The sequence below is a fragment of the Temnothorax longispinosus genome, chromosome 9 (genome assembly GCF_030848805.1).
Source record: "Temnothorax longispinosus isolate EJ_2023e chromosome 9, Tlon_JGU_v1, whole genome shotgun sequence".
Taxonomy (NCBI): domain Eukaryota; kingdom Metazoa; phylum Arthropoda; class Insecta; order Hymenoptera; family Formicidae; genus Temnothorax; species Temnothorax longispinosus.
The window spans coordinates 19,285,402-19,301,287 of NC_092366.1; the positions used below are offsets into that span (position 1 = coordinate 19,285,402).

General features: G+C 37.4%; 6 protein-coding genes across 7 annotated transcripts; 3 read left to right on the top strand and 3 right to left on the bottom strand.

Annotated features, from left to right (window-relative positions):
• Positions 1-2,659, top strand: Rabggta (Rab geranylgeranyltransferase subunit alpha). Its single transcript, XM_071789585.1, has 7 exons — positions 1-217; positions 401-511; positions 601-719; positions 785-972; positions 1,089-1,286; positions 1,358-1,960; positions 2,087-2,659. The coding sequence occupies exons 1-7, from the start codon at positions 215-217 to the stop codon at positions 2,527-2,529; spliced, it is 1,665 nt and encodes a 554-aa protein (XP_071645686.1). The 5' UTR covers positions 1-214; the 3' UTR covers positions 2,530-2,659.
• Rabex-5 (Rabaptin-5-associated exchange factor for Rab5) lies at positions 2,540-5,797 on the bottom strand. The gene is made up of 9 exons (XM_071789584.1): positions 5,308-5,797; positions 5,111-5,229; positions 4,760-5,017; positions 4,548-4,677; positions 4,369-4,466; positions 4,021-4,277; positions 3,780-3,911; positions 3,441-3,686; positions 2,540-3,379 (listed from the first exon to the last, which is right to left on the bottom strand). The coding sequence occupies exons 1-9, from the start codon at positions 5,484-5,486 to the stop codon at positions 2,939-2,941; spliced, it is 1,860 nt and encodes a 619-aa protein (XP_071645685.1). The 5' UTR covers positions 5,487-5,797; the 3' UTR covers positions 2,540-2,938.
• Positions 5,798-5,823: 26 nt separating this feature from the next.
• On the top strand, positions 5,824-7,130 carry LOC139819834 (RNA-binding motif protein, X-linked 2). Its single transcript, XM_071789589.1, has 4 exons — positions 5,824-6,106; positions 6,304-6,456; positions 6,532-6,661; positions 6,795-7,130. The coding sequence occupies exons 1-4, from the start codon at positions 6,093-6,095 to the stop codon at positions 6,915-6,917; spliced, it is 420 nt and encodes a 139-aa protein (XP_071645690.1). The 5' UTR covers positions 5,824-6,092; the 3' UTR covers positions 6,918-7,130.
• Positions 7,131-7,137: 7 nt separating this feature from the next.
• On the bottom strand, positions 7,138-10,276 carry Kat60 (Katanin 60). 2 transcript variants are annotated; one of them, XM_071789586.1, is made up of 10 exons: positions 9,579-10,276; positions 9,376-9,511; positions 9,075-9,219; positions 8,896-8,986; positions 8,682-8,803; positions 8,420-8,599; positions 8,179-8,321; positions 7,999-8,111; positions 7,777-7,903; positions 7,138-7,710 (listed from the first exon to the last, which is right to left on the bottom strand). In XM_071789586.1, exons 1-10 carry the CDS (start codon positions 9,844-9,846, stop codon positions 7,512-7,514), a joined length of 1,524 nt encoding a protein of 507 aa, XP_071645687.1. In that variant the 5' UTR covers positions 9,847-10,276; the 3' UTR covers positions 7,138-7,511. The 2 variants fall into 2 exon arrangements, with proteins under 2 accessions (XP_071645687.1, XP_071645689.1); XM_071789588.1 differs by having other exon boundaries at positions 9,582-10,275.
• A 273-nt stretch (positions 10,277-10,549) lies between these two features.
• LOC139819829 (uncharacterized) lies at positions 10,550-13,373 on the top strand. Its single transcript, XM_071789583.1, has 4 exons — positions 10,550-10,706; positions 11,184-12,687; positions 12,775-13,115; positions 13,197-13,373. Exons 2-4 carry the CDS (start codon positions 11,193-11,195, stop codon positions 13,371-13,373), a joined length of 2,013 nt encoding a protein of 670 aa, XP_071645684.1. The 5' UTR covers positions 10,550-10,706; positions 11,184-11,192.
• Positions 13,374-13,576: 203 nt separating this feature from the next.
• Positions 13,577-15,708, bottom strand: LOC139819836 (putative transferase CAF17 homolog, mitochondrial). Its single transcript, XM_071789591.1, has 3 exons — positions 15,573-15,708; positions 14,386-15,414; positions 13,577-14,073 (listed from the first exon to the last, which is right to left on the bottom strand). Exons 2-3 carry the CDS (start codon positions 15,387-15,389, stop codon positions 13,656-13,658), a joined length of 1,422 nt encoding a protein of 473 aa, XP_071645692.1. The 5' UTR covers positions 15,390-15,414; positions 15,573-15,708; the 3' UTR covers positions 13,577-13,655.
• Positions 15,709-15,886: the final 178 nt, after the last annotated feature.

Genomic DNA, 15,886 nt, shown 5'->3' on the forward strand with positions numbered 1-15,886 from the left:
CTGGTCGATTATCCTGGAAAAAATGGGCCAATTACTCGCGAAAGTGGCTTGAGGTGGCCGATCGCCCCAACGGTGGCTTATAAATAACAATTGGTCGCTGATCTATAGAATCCGGTGATTCCAGACGCAATTATCAAATTGCCCGATTCAGCATATTTGCTTGATTTGCTGACTATTCGTGACTCACAGGCGATAAGAAAAGAGAATATTCGCGATGGTAAAGTCTTGATCTGATCTTGTCAAATTTTATTATTTTATACCATCACGATATTATTTTATTGCATGTTGAATGAATTTAAGCGAGCGTTGCTTTATAATGCAATTATGACTGATGTCTCATCAGCTTGATATACATACCTATATGCATATAAGTTTGACAGATAAATATAATGTTTTTTAGCATGGCCGAGTGAAGGTGCGTACGACGGCGGAACAGGAGGAGATAAGGAAGCGGGAAAAGGCGATTAAAGTTGCCCAATACAAGGCTGACTTCGCTATAGTCTCTCAAAAGGTTTCAACTTGTTTCTCATCACGTGCAACGTAACACATGTTACATGCGATTTTCACACATTGTTTTTGACAATATCGTTTATATTTCAGAGGCAGGGCAAAATATGGGACGATGAGTTATTGTCAGTTACCAGGCGTATGCTATTGAACAACTCGGACATTTATACACTGTGGAATATCCGTCGCCAAGTTTTCGAGAATAATGAATGGTAACGCATTGACAAGGTACCTCATTGATGCAGCAAACAAAATTAACTTAATAATGAATCCGCAGGAACGAAGAAGATTACAAGCAACTGCTTGAGAATGAGATGAGCTTGACCGAACAGTGTCTGAGAGAAAATCCCAAGTCATATAGCGTATGGCATCAAAGGTGTTGGGTGATGGAACGGATGCCTGAACCGGATTGGAAGAAAGAATTATCTCTGTGTGCAAAATGCCTAAATATAGATGAAAGAAATTGTTAGTATGCCATATTTATCACTGTGCTGCAATGAAAATATACACTTCAAAATGTAGCATCGTCACTCTTCCAACAAGTTGGTATATTTGAAGATACATTTTTTTTTTAATTGCAGTTCACTGCTGGGATTACAGAGAGTTTGTTGTACAAAAAGCTGGGATCTCGAATGAAGAGGAGTTTGAGTTCTCTACCACAAAAATATTGAATAACTTTTCCAACTATTCGTCTTGGCACTATAGAAGCCGAATATTAACCAAAATGTTTGGCACTACGTCTGAAGAGATACCGATTGTAGACGATAAATATAGAGAAGGTATAATATATATATATATATTCTTTATAATATATTTCAATAGCGCTCCTGAAATAACAAATATTTTTCAGAACTCGATCTAGTCATGAATGCAACGTTTACCGACCCCAATGACACTAGTGCATGGTTCTACCAAAGATGGCTTTTAGATAAGTGCCTGACAACTTGTAGGCTGTGGCGTGTTCAAATTAAGAAAGACACAGCTATTGTTGTTATCGACAACAACGTTCTGATTAAACCAATTTCGCTTTCATTATTTGTAAATGGTGAAATTGTTGACGCGCAATGGCAATTGCATCCAGATGAAAAGTTTGCCAAGCTACGAATTGCAGAGTTTGGCAGTTTGTTGGAAGATTTGGATCGTGCCAAAGAAGTTTCTGTAAAACTACAAGAAACAGTATATCAACTTTCATATTCCGAGGTAGAAAGTGCATGGATTTACAAAGATAATTCAAGTTTACACAAACAAAATAGCAACGATAACCAATTAAATGAACAATTGAAGAGCTACAATCAACTTTCCAAAATGGAACCAAATAACAAGTGGGCCTTATTAACCGGTATATTACTGATGAAAAAGATCGATTTCAAAAAATTTTATATTGATATATTAAATAATCTATCGGCGCTGTCAAAAGTCGACAGTCTTCGCAAGAATTATTACAAAGATTTGCGTAAGTAATATTTTTTACGTTAGGATATTCACAATTTCTCTTTTGATTTTAATAATGTCAAAAGTAATCAACTGACTTTTTATGTATAGATACACATGCTTCTATCAATGTTATCTGTGATTTTAGGAAGCAAGCTCTTAGTGGAGTATAAACTACTCGAAATGTGGAAAGAAGAGAACGATTTAGAAATACAGTCAAAGATCGATTTATCGGGATTAGACTTAACGAAATTACACAACAACCACTACTTTAGCTTTTTTGAGGAAGTAAACCTCGGTGCGAACCAATTAGAAAATTCCTTGTATCAACTTTCTACATTACAACGTTGCGCGAAATTGTCACTGTCCAGCAATGGCTTGATATCATTGAAATGTTTTCCTACTCTACGCAATCTCCAAGTTCTCTCTTTGAGAAATAATAAGTTAATGAGCACGAAGGAGATAGTCAACTTAATAAAACGGCACAAAAATTTGAGAAGACTAGATTTACGAGATAATCCAGTATGCGAAGAGATCGACATAGCTAAAATTCAGGATACAAGTTCTCACGTGGAAATATGTTTAAAATAACGTCGGGAAATACATACTTAATAGGCAATATATTAAAACATTTAATAATGATAATTTTTTATGCAATCTATCGTCCACTGTTCTATTTTTTATCACAAGAAGAATATTAAATAAAATTCAGATACATTAAGTGAATGATTTTATCACAGCAACTTAATCGTAACATCATCTCGAGTTTCTTTGTCCTAGCGTCAGAAGGAGGCTCCCATACATCACTACGACGTTATTGTTTCTTATTGTTTTACATATCTATAATAAACTCTTTACAAATACAAACCAATTAATAAAATTGCGATATAAGATTATTGTTGAAAATTCTTCTTAACTGAGTCGCTACCGCAATCGAAGTAATGGTTTATGAAATGTTTTTCGCATAAATAATACTTGGATCACATTTTTCGAATTAATGCTACATGTTTTGATAATAACCGGAATAATTATCCGAATCTAAGTTGGCCGGAGTTATGGATGAGTCGCCTGTGCTGCATGGGATTGTCGGTATATTTGATCCTTGAATCGTGAAGCCATGATAATCTTCTGAACTAATCGGCTTCAAAACGGGTGGTAGATTCGCTTCAGGTGTGGGGCATTCGTCTAGTAAGCTGTCTGTCATATGTTTCTTAAAGATTTGTGTCTCACCAGATGCAAGATCGGATTGAGTATCTAAACTGATAAGACTAGTTTCGTCCTCGCCTTTACTAACTTCCAGACTATCGTCGCCGATGAAGGATGGAAAATCAAAGGTTGGCGACGGCGTAACGGAATCTTCCACTAATGACGTTCTCATTAAGTCACTCGACAGATCCGTCATTACGCCGCCATTCATGTTATCGACAGAATGTGGATATATCTGTTAGAGAATTTAAAATGAATGTAATTGAAAGATAAAAATTATATCTAATTATTCTCACCTGTGGAATAATCGGTGGTGGTAGCTGATAGCTCTCAATATCTTCGCTATCTAAATTGGTAGGCACTCTCTGACTATGAGATATTAGCAGCGGCGTTCTCTCAATTACTTTATTCACATCCTCTCTGATCTTCTCTTTGAAATCCATCATTTTGTTTTTCAGTTCTTCCGCTTGCTTTATGATGTCGGTATTTTTAGCTTGCAAGTCATCCAATAAAGTTATATCTTCGCACATGAAGTGCAAGCTCTGCAATAATTAAACATTATAAATTATATGAATTACAATTAATGTATTAATGAACAGTCAATCCTCAACACAAAGGTATATCACAATTATTACTTCGCATATCATAAGAGCCGATTCCCATGTATTAGCTGGCACGCATTCCCCTGACATGTATGCATTGAAGTCCTTCTCAGCCATATTCAAGGATTCCGCGGTTAAGTTTTCGATAAATGACACCGCACAACACTACAATATTACGAATGGTTATTAAAAGTAATGATAACAATCTATTGTCTCCAGAGATAGCTTAAAAAGAAATTTGCGAAACATCCAATATGTATTTAGCAAACCGTACCAGATTTGTGAAGTAATATCCTCCTTCGCCAGTCATTAATCTGCTGGCATTGCAAAACCTCGTAATAAAATTGATATTGCTTTTGAGACGCGCGGGATTAGCCTTTAAAACGATAAATATGAGCGCCGGGAGGAATTCATCGGCAGACGCTGGTCCATCGACGGATTGTTGCAACAACAAAAATATATTTCTACAACAGTGAATAACACACGCCAGTTTTTCTTGGGGCGCTTTAGCGGAATCCATATTTAAAAGATCTAAAAGAAATTCGTGTTCTAAATCGTGTTGCTATATCGAATTGCAAAATTGTTGATTATTACTCGATTTCATCACAGTAGTGTTACAAACCTGTAATAGATGTATAAACCAGTTCTCGAACTTCCGAGCTTGTCTCGTGAATTCTACATTCCAAATTTTTGCCACTAACCCAATTTAATTGCCGTATCCTGTTAAGAAGAAATTACTGTTAACATTCCCTGTTAAATATAGATAGTTTAAGCTGTTCCCCAAAGTTATGTGATATAAACCTTTTCTGTATAGCCAGGTCTTTTTCTTCATCCGTCGTGAACGGAGGGCAGAAAAGGATTCTGTACAACAAAGTCATTGCATACCTTTCGACATAATCTAATAACTTTTCTTTAATATCTGGAGATATATCTGTAATAATATCGCAATAGATGAAATCCAAATTCTTCTTTCAGATAAATGCAAGTAAATATGTATATGTATCGATCAAAACCTGCATATTTAGTGCTGTTCTCCAGACGCTTTCCAAACACATGGTAAAAGTTTTGCGTTATTTCCGAAAGTTCTTCTATCCTTTTCACGTCTTTGTTCTGGAGTATGTCCACCACAAATGAATGTATGCATTTTCTCACATCCTTCTCCACTGGTGTCTTAGCTATGTACAACAGCAAATCTTGATTTTCTGCCTTGACTTTCTCAAGATCTGGATTGTCCTTCAGCAGCTCGTGATACAATTCCTGATATCCCTGAACTTGAAGACACATAAACATATATTGTATGTTATTTTACCACCAATGGACAATCGTTTACAAGACACAGCACAAAATATAGGACGATTTACTACCTTTCGCCACAGGTTTCCTGAATGAAATGTTTAACAATTTGTACTTCTTCTCCTGTTGTACTTTTTTCTCCTCGTAACCCTTGTGACTTCCAGCACCTATCGATCGATTGACATTGTCTCTGTAGAAAAGCAACAAAGGCATTTCTTTAGAGAGGCGCAGGGGACGTAACGCACAACTCGAGACAAAGAAAACTTACGCATCCGAGGTTTGCGCGTGGGACACGCGCTCAGCTTGGGCCCGTCGTTTCTGCAGGTGTTCCCGGTGGCATTTGCTGCAGTAACCTTCCCATTCCGCGTTACCGTAGAACCCGCAGCCATTTCTGCACTTGAGATCGGCCTCGTCGATCCGCAGAGTCGGCGTCTTCGTCGAGTACATAGCGACCGAAGCAAACGCCGACGAAAGGAATCGTCTTTGACGCTGACGGCGGAGAACCCTGAACCGCGCGATCCGCGACCCCGCTCTGCCAAACCCACCCAACCTAACCTAAACTGTCCATCCAAGTATTCCAAGTTGAGATTGTTGGGAACCGATCTGAATGCCCGGGAACGCTTTAATCCCCATCGATATTGGATATCATCTTCTCTGCTCCCGCAATCATCAAGACTTTGCAAATGTTGGATTTAACTTCACTGTTGTTAAACGAAGGAAGAGATTGACAGATTGACAGGAGGAGAGCCTGGAGCAGCCAGCAGCCTGGAATCGCGACTCGCGTAGTCGATTAGTCGAATTGAGTTCAGAGACTCGGTGCAATTATCGACAGCCAATCGACATCTTCAACAAGTTTGTCGAGGTCGAGGAATTGAGATACGTTCCTAAAAAGAGAAAGAATCATAAACACAACAGACGCGATTCTATCACTCGCGATCTTTCTCCTTCGTCTTTTAAATATTTTTTAAGCATTTTTTAAAGGGGTTTTTCCTAATTGAAATTTATTATCTATTTGTGCGTATCTTTGTGCGATATCTTCCATAATCGATTGCAATGAATCCTTTAACGTACGTATTTCCAATTACAATTTATGTATTGGTCAACTTTATGATTAGTCAACTTACAATTAGTTATTTAATTAGTAATCTTTATGTGATTAGTTAAACATATTTACTGCATTATATTATATTTCAAATTTTTAACTTGATATAAATTCCTACTTTGGAAGGTAATAAGTATGACTGTGATTGATCTGTACTTTCAGTAACGTCAAAAATATAAAGAAGCTCAACGAGCAAGAATTACGAGGTAGAAATAAAACGTCTTGGCACGACCAGTACAAAGATAGCGCTTGGATTTTCGTCGGTGGTCTGCCATACGATTTAACGGAAGGTGACGTTATCGCTATTTTCTCTCAGTAAGTTGAAATCTGCGAACAGCCTGCAATTATACTGCCAGCTGAATTTCTATACTACATGTAATATCATTACAGATACGGAGAAGTAGTTAATATAAATTTAATTAGAGACAAAGATACTGGAAAGCAAAAAGGCTATGGCTTCTTGTGTTATGAAGATCAGAGGAGCACCATATTGGCAGTCGACAATTTCAATGGCATAAAGGTGGTATTTTAGTGCAATACGTTCATTTTTTTTTACAGTAGAATTATTTGCTTTATTTCTACAGAATTTATGTCTTTTAAATATTATATACGTGTTTCAAGTATTTCTCTAAACTGAAAATGTTCTTTTATAGATATTAGGTAGAACAATACGAGTGGACCACGTTTCCAATTACAAAGCGCCAAAAGATTCAAAGAATATAGACGAGGAAACGAGAAATTTACGGAAAGAAGGTTGCGCTCCAAAGAAGAGCTGAAGATATACAAATAAACTGCAAAGTATCGATAATCCTAGATATTGTTTCAATAATTTTTATTATTACGAATAAATTTACATTTAGACTTTATGGAAGATTTACTGACTATATAAAGGTTACAACTACTTTGTTACTATCAGTTAAGTCTTCAGTGTAAGGTTGCGGTCCAAAGAAGGGCTGAAGATATACAAATAAACTGCAAAGTATCGATAATCCTAGATATTGTTTCAATAATTTTTATTATTACGAATAAATTTACATTTAGACTTGATGGAAAATATTACTGACTATATAAAAGTTACAACTACTTTGTTACTATCAGTTAAGTCTTCAGTGTTACAGTTGAGATTAAAAATATTACCCAACTTTTTAGCTCACGTTATTCCTATATATAATATTATACAGTCTTTTATTTTCCAATTTGATTTTCCTCAAGTCTCGAGTACAGAGACCTAGTTATTTAGGAGTTGCGGAGGAGTTAAGCTCCTTCAGCTTTTTTATACATGTTAAACAGAATAATATTGTAACATTAATTGTAATCAGGATCAACAAGCATGTTAATGAATTATATTATTATTTCTTGAGGGAATGATATCAAGAGGAACCGAATTCGCTCATCCACTTTTCATATTTTTCCAAGTCCTCCTGGGAAACGCTTTTGTTACATCTCTCAACGGCTTCGTCGAAATCTGCAGCAGACACGGGCAAATCCAATTCTTCCTTCGGCAATTGCCTGATCTGGTCAGGCCTCAGACCCGCGATTTTCTTTCGCATTAGCATCATAGAAGCATCCCTATAACAAACGACGGATAAAATAAGTTGGAAAATTGAATGTAAGCTGTTGCAATAGACTACTCACCTACAAACATTCGTAATATCTGCACCAGAGTAACCCTCAAGTTTCCGTGCAATATCCGTCAAGTTTACAGACGAATCCACTTTAACTTCACGAAGATTTATCCTTAACAATGCTTCTCTGCCTTCATCTGTCATCAACAAAGAAACAAAAATATATTTTTTTTATTAAGGATACACTACATCCCATTGAAGAAGTTTACAAGACAAGGTTCACGAGACTTACGATTCGGTAGTGGAATGTAGATACGTTTTTCTAAGCGTCTTCTTAGAGCCTCGTCGATATCCCATGGGAAATTTGTTGCCGCTAGTACCATCACTACTTTACTTGGATCTTCGCTACATAAAACAGAGATATTTAGTAATTATTGGTATCATGAAGCAAAAGTATTATATGGTGTTTTACCTATTGGAACTTATTCCGTCCATTTGAACAAGAAGTTCGGACTTTACGCGACGTGAAGCTTCGTGTTCGGATTCAGATCCTCTTCTAGAGCACAGAGAATCAATTTCGTCGATGAAGATCGTACTGGGCGCATAAAATCTGGCCTATATCCAAATATAATTGATATCGTAAATGGACGTTACGTTTCTTTCAATGGAAACTTTACTTAGATACATAATTCATGGTAATGTTTTTGTTTTACCATCTCGAATAGCAACCGAACAAGTTTCTCCGATTCACCCCTATATTTCGATGTCAACGTAGAGGACGAGACATTGAAGAATGTTGTACCACACTCTGTTGCAACAGCTTTTGCGAGCATAGTCTTGCCTGTGCCCGGTGGTCCAACCATTAGTACTCCTTTCCAAGGTCGCCTGATTCCCTATAAATATGATATATAAATGTTAGTGAAATTATATTTTATTGTATCACACGATAAAAATTAAGAAAGGAGATATATATACCTTGAAGAAATCAGGCATCCACATCGGAAGGACAACTGCTTCCTCCAGCAATCGCTTCGCCTCATGTAAATCGGCTATATCGTCCCAATGAATATTTGGATTCTTTTGAACAATGTCTCTTTCTACAATGTTAACATAAACAATTGCTTTTTCATATTTCCATCGTTATACGTTTGCGAATAATACGAAGAGGACAGAGTAATAATATCATTACCTAATATTTCTACAAGATCCTTATCATTAGCAGATGGCTCAAATTTACGTTCTTCCAGTTCAACATCGTCTTTTTCCGTTTCTGGCTTATCCTGCAAAATTATTAGCTATGTATAACACTATGCAATCTATATTTGTAATGCATTACAAATTTTAATTATAATCAGTAAACAAAGTAACCTTGCTTGCATCGTCTTTTTTGGCAGTTTTCTTATCATCCTTTTTACCAGAAGCCTTGCTTTCTGGCTTTTTAGCTGTGGCAAGAGATTTTCGGGCGTTTGTTCGGTTCTGCTGTTTCTGTTGAATTTTTTGTTGTCTTGAACTTCTGAAAAAGATAAAATTGCAATTACTTTTCCATAATTAACATATATAACAGTATTATTAAATTTTAAAAAAATTAAAAAAGAATCTTTAAGAAATAGAAAGAAAAAAGCTACATAATTAATTAATAGATCATAAAATATTGAGTTTATATTGGTACTTTTGTTCTGCTGGAGTTAGGGGAGGCCACACATCGGGATCCCTGGGTTGTGGCTGATTCCAAGAGGAGTCTGAATTGTTGTAAGACCAGAGAGCAGGATCTCGCGTCGGTTCCTCGAACGACAGGCAGGATGTACCTAGAATTCATATGCTTGTTAGATCAATTTGACTTTATCCCAAGTAGTCAGTCTATCCTGATCGTACTACCGAGCAGCCTCTCGCCATGCGTGTCCACTTTGAAGAGCTGCAGCGTGTTGGACGTGGCCTTGACTTTCTCAAACTCTTGGACAATCTGATGCTGCACAACCTGCCACTTTGCCTTGCGAGTCGCGTCCGCTATGGTCGCGAGTAGTCTGTGTATCTGTTGCACGACTCCCTGGTAGTAAACGCCAGACGTATCGTAGTTTCCCATCAATGCCATTTCACGCGCGAGCTTCGTGTTCTCGCAGATTTCGTTTATTGACACAGCCATGATTCCGCCGCTCAAGATAGAAAAGGTATCACGTTCTCGACGGGAGATATCGAGGATGACAACATTGACAACGCGATCAGCTGTTCCCTTAAACTCTACTCGTAATGGCGAAAGGCGAAATGCAGCGACTTTTTCGCTGCGATCGATGTATCAAACTACATTTACATAACTGACGATTAGTTCTCGTCTCGTCGAACGGTCGCGTTATACATAAATTAGTCTTGTTGGTAGCAACTGGATTATAAAACGATAAATTAATAACAAAAATAATATTGAATTAAATATTTGCTTTTATAGGTTTTATAGAAATGACGAGCTCCTATCAATTTTCCGCCACATTCGTTTAACATTTTCATGGTATCACAAAGGTGTTTTATCACAAGAAATCACAATTCACACGAAAAATTCGCTGTCATAAACTAACAAAGTTAATAGAGTGATGCCAAAACTCGAAAGTCTCGGCAGTCGGCATATAAATTATAAATAAATAAAACATCACAAGAGGTCTGTCTGCTGATTGGCTGCGTTCTTTTATCCAGATCAGCTTCGGCCAAAAGATTGTTAAAAGCATACACCAATCAGATTCACAAATTTTACAACGCAGCCAATGAATAGATTTTAAACTTGCCAATCAGAATCGCCCCACACAGGAGAAGACAATCATCGATTGCTCGATGGTTTTTTGGACGCACTCATCACTCACTAATCTTTGATCCATGCCCCATGGTTCAGATGGTTGGCGCCTTTCGTCCATTGTTCATTCTGGTTCATTCCTGTCTCGTGTTTCGTTTCGTTGATACCGGTAGTGATTCGATTCGAGCGAGATATTTCCACGGCTGTAAATCCAAGTTTCTTGACTGGTAATTGAAGATAAACTTTATATAATGATTAGGAAATACATTCTACGGTGGAGTCTTTTATACGTTTAATTAAATATTCGTTTTTGATATCCTTGGCTTCTTTATGTCGCATTACACGTGGATAACCGTTACGTATTTCGTACCGAGTCAATTTGTCTTCCATTATTTGTGTTTTTTTTTTTCTTATATACAATTGCAGTCCCTTATCGATCCTATACGATCCTTAAATATTTCAGCTTGAAAAATTGGATGCTAAACTGATAATCGCGAAACGTTATCAATTACCGAAAGAATTTTTATTATTTAGAAATTTAGATATTTTTAATATTTAGTATCATCTTAATATTTAATATTTATGCGTATATTTTTTCCATGCAAATGTTCAAGGTTTATTTTTCGTCCTTCCATCTTTCGCCCTTCATCTCTTGCGACTTGTATACAGGTTTTCATGTATAATTATGTCTTGTGTTGTTGTAGGAAGAGAAAATGGGGAAGACAAAACCTTGGAAGCAGAATACCAAAGGTCATGTATCAAAAGACCAGTTTCGTCAAGTAAAAGTTGGTTCTATAAAAAAGAACAAAGATCCTAAATTTAAGAATACACCTACGGGTAAGGTAGCTTTGATCAACAACTCAAAGGCACAGAACAAAAATGTGAAATATATGCCGTCATTGCCGTCTCAGAAAAATGCCCAAAAAGGCTTTACAGATGCAAAAAATAAAAATCAAAATTCGCCTAAGCAAGCATTTAAGAGTAATGCAAAGCACTTAAAGCAAGGTTCTCCAAATGAGAAAAAGTTTTCAAGCAAAGCAGAGAACAAATCTTCGAAAGGAAAATTTATTTTCAACCCTGAAGAAACATTAGAGCTATTTGATGATTCCAGTTCTGGCGTCAATGAAGAAACTGCGTCACAGGAGGACACTAGTCTGAGTAAAACAGACGAAACATTTGAAGATGAAGAGGGTTCGGACACTGATACCCCAGATATCTTTGGAAATAGCTTAAAAGATGAATCAGACGAGGATGATGAAGATTTCGAAGAGGAGGACGAAGTGGAAGAAGAGGATGATGACAGCGATGACAGTGATAATAATGATGAGGAAGAAACAGTAGAGTATAAAGGTGTAAAAAGGTTCAAAGGTCTAAAACCTAAAACCAAGAAAAATGATGCTGACAAAGAAGCTCAGGAAAGTGATGATAATGATGACGATGATGAAGGCGAAAATTATATGAACGCGACGTTTGATGAAAGTGATGAAGACGATGATGAGGATGAAGAGGAGAATAATGATGATGAAAAACAAGTACAGAATATTAAAGGTCAATATGATGATTTACTAATGGAAACTGATGAAGATGATGATAAGGACGATGACGACGACGATGATGATGAGATGGATGAAGAGATGGGTTTAAAAGCACTTTTAGGACAAAGTATTGTAGACGATGACGACGATGAAGATTTTAATGAAGAAAATGAGGATGATGAAGACGATGATATTAGTAGTGAAGACGAAGATGATGAGGAGAATGATAATACAGTAATACAAGTAAAAGGAGATAAGGCTGCCAATAAAAAAGGAACACAAGTAGAAAAAGCGAAAAAGAAGTCAATTATTGATATTCGAACAGTAATGTTCAAAAGAGTTGTTATCATTGAAAATATCTCAAAAGAAACAACAAAAGAACAGATCACAGCACTGTTCAGCCCATATGGTGACGTTATACAGGTGTCTCTAGATCCTTTGATCATCCTTACAACCGTGACAAATCCAAAGACAGCAGCTGCTAAAACACGGCCAAAACTACTTTCATTCACAGGAAAACTTCTGTACTCCAATGAAGAATCCGCTCTGAATGCAGTAAAGGCTATGCACGGAAAGATTGTTGATGGAAATTACTTGATGGTACAGACTCTTGGTAAATTTAATGGGCCGTACGACGCGGGAAAAGCTGTATTTATAACGAATCTGAAAAAAGGTATGTGCAATAGACCGTTGTTGATCAGATATCGCAATTACGTAGCGTAAAAATTAATATAATTGGTTTATGTTTTAAAAATTTCAGATGTAAAATTGAACGAAATCTGGAAAGCCTTTCGCGAATGTGGAGATATTAACTGTGTGGAATTAAAACGCAATCCCGAAACGATGTCATGTCAATGCGGTTATATCCATTTTTTTACTGAAGAAGCTGTATCTAATGCTCTCAAGTTATCTGATGTTGTAGAAGTTCAAGGGCAGCGAGTAATAGTACTTAAAATAAGATTTAACCCTAACGATAAAGATTGGTATAGAAGCGAGACATTTGTGTACAGACCGCTGATTGGCGAGGGAACAGAACGACTTGTTTTGCATAAACCATTAAAAAAGTTTGAGTATAGTTTGGGAGAGTCTGTAGCACGTAATGTAAATATCTTACTTCTTCGTAAACTTTTTTTTCCCCCAATAAAGATGAAATTAATACATATTCGTATTTTCTTTTCACAGGCTAAACATGAAAGAAACGTTAAGAAACATAAAAAGCAGGAAGATGACGAAGGAAAGGAGTCTACTGCATTTCAGGGTCAAAAAGTTAATTTGAAAAACAAAAAGAAGAAGAACAAACTTGACAAGAAAAAGAAGAAGATGGCAGAAAGGCTCGCAGCTAAATCAGCAAAAGTTTAAACTAGCATCGTATATTTTACAGTTCTAAGACGGCAAGATTTGTTTATACTCAAAGATCTTTCGCGCGTTTATTTAATATTGAAAAAAGAAATGAATATTGACATTGTTATAAAAAACGTTACACTTCTCGTAGAAATTCATCACATACAAATATAAGTGAAAATACCTCCAATATGTATGTATATAATTTTTTTTTTTTTTTTTTTTTTTTTTATTGTAACGTAACTCATCGTTTTTTAAATACTATTCTAATAAATATTTGATAAGAAATTTGCATTGTTTTTAAGAATCAGCTTGCTTCGTTAAATTCCTAATTCTGCTGTGTAGTTGGGGCGGTAAATACTGCATATTACTGGAAGCGCACTTTGGACAGAATCGCCTTGTATAAAATATGCTGCATCCTAAGCATACAGCGTGTTCGCACACACTGCAATTGGCACCCAAGACTAAGATTTGGCCCCTGTTTGGCAAGCTGAACGGATCTTTCATAACGTAACACTCTTCTGAATAAACCAATTGTCGAGCGAAAGGCGGCCTTACGCCTTTGTAATCGTAGTGTTCCTTTAAAGGACAAAAAGAACACGTGAAAGTGCCGCCCACGTTTGTCGCCGTCTGTTGACTCGTGGAGGTATCTTGTTGCGTCCGCTCGTTGATACCAGATTTGCCTGCTGGTGTACTAACGAGATCCTCCTCCTTCTTCCTATAAAGCAACAAGGGGCAGACGCCACTGAATACATTGTCGATTTTGAACACAGAAAAATTTATTTTATATGTGAAAATATAGTACAATATTACGTATCACGCATATATGTGTGTACTCTACATAAAAGTTCGTTATATATGCTCCACAAAGGAAACATCACGATGTTATTTTGTATCTTTGAGAGAACCGGTTTCTGTTTGTGATTCTTGGGGCCACCACGCAGGTTTGACCACCCTTACGTTTATACCGGATACATTAAGCTGTCGAGCACTAAGGGACTCATTGATACGCATCAAACCTAATCCGTACTTAGCGACGCATCCTCGGAACTTTCCTACCGCATTGCCAGATTCGTTGAGAATTTTCTCGTCGTACGCAAGCGACTTATCTATAACATTATCTATAACATTATCAAACAATAGAGGCATCAGGCGTTTCCTGACCACACCCGTGTGATATGTGCGCGCGGTTAATTCCTGACCGATGTAGCAGCCCTTGCGAAAACTAACGCCATGTAGGTAATCGCAATTGATCTCCAGGGGCAATGCTTTCCCGGGCGGAAGATCGTGTGCGCCCTCCCCTACTCCTAATTTATATCGAAACGCCTTATAATCCGCGAGACTTTCCGACGGAGGTATGTCGGCGTCTAGATGTTTGATTATCTCGTGTCTGCTAATCTGCGACTCGGCGAGAATTCTCAAGCCTAAATCGGGCAACCTAGGATCTTCGTATATCATAACATTATCGACAAACTTGCTGGCTTTACTGTTTAGCTTGCCACATGGAAATATCATTCCTTCCAGCTTATGTTTTCCTGTCTCGGTCGCTGCAACTCCATTATCCAAATGTTTCGTGGAACCAAACATCGACCAAACGTTGATTTTATCCCCTACATGTTCTATATCTATCTTTCGTCTCACGCGATACATCTTCAAGTGTCTCTGCAGGGAATCGATAATCAGTGAATCGCATTCCACGTAATACAAGTTGCTCTCCTCGCTCTTGTACACAATAGCGTCGCACATCACTCTGCCTCGGATATTCAGGAACAACGTGTAGATGTTAGGCGCCCCTTCGTCAAGATACTTCATATCGTTCGTGATCAATCCTTGGAGGAAGGTGGAGGCCTCGTTGCCACTTACGCGCAGTACACTCCTGTCGCTTAAGTGCTCTAGGATATTGCCATCACGTGGGGGCCGTTGAGTGGAACTGTGTCTAATCGCGTACCGCTGGTGGCCACTGATCCTTTTACTTCGCTTGCGCATTTGGAGAACGAAGCGACTAACACGGTCAATCATCGTGGCGGATGTCATGCGGATTTGAAACGGTCTTTTATTTCTACGGAAAACAACACGGAAAAGAATACACTAATCTGGGACCGGCGTTGGACCTAACCTAATCTAACCTGCGAATACCTCGTATCCGCTCGTACCTAATAATTTTTACGTGCAACGTTACGCAGAGATATTGCTAGATACACTTATTGTTAGCCTTACATCTATGTGGTGATTCGATCACGCTTGTTCCAATCAATTCCAATTATACGATCCGACAACTTGAAAGGAGCCCACTGCTCAGTCGTCCATGTCTCGACTCTCGAATCTCGAAATCAGATGATTCAAGGTCTGTTCACTCTGTTCCTTTTACATGCACTTATTGTACTTTCTGCACCTAGAATAAAATAGGTGTAGAATTAGACGGAGAAAAAAAAGGAATAATAAAAAAAAATAAAAAAATCTAATAGAATATCATCGACGGATAATATTCTGGTTTCGTGCAAAAACGCGTCGATTGAGCATATGCTTTAGGT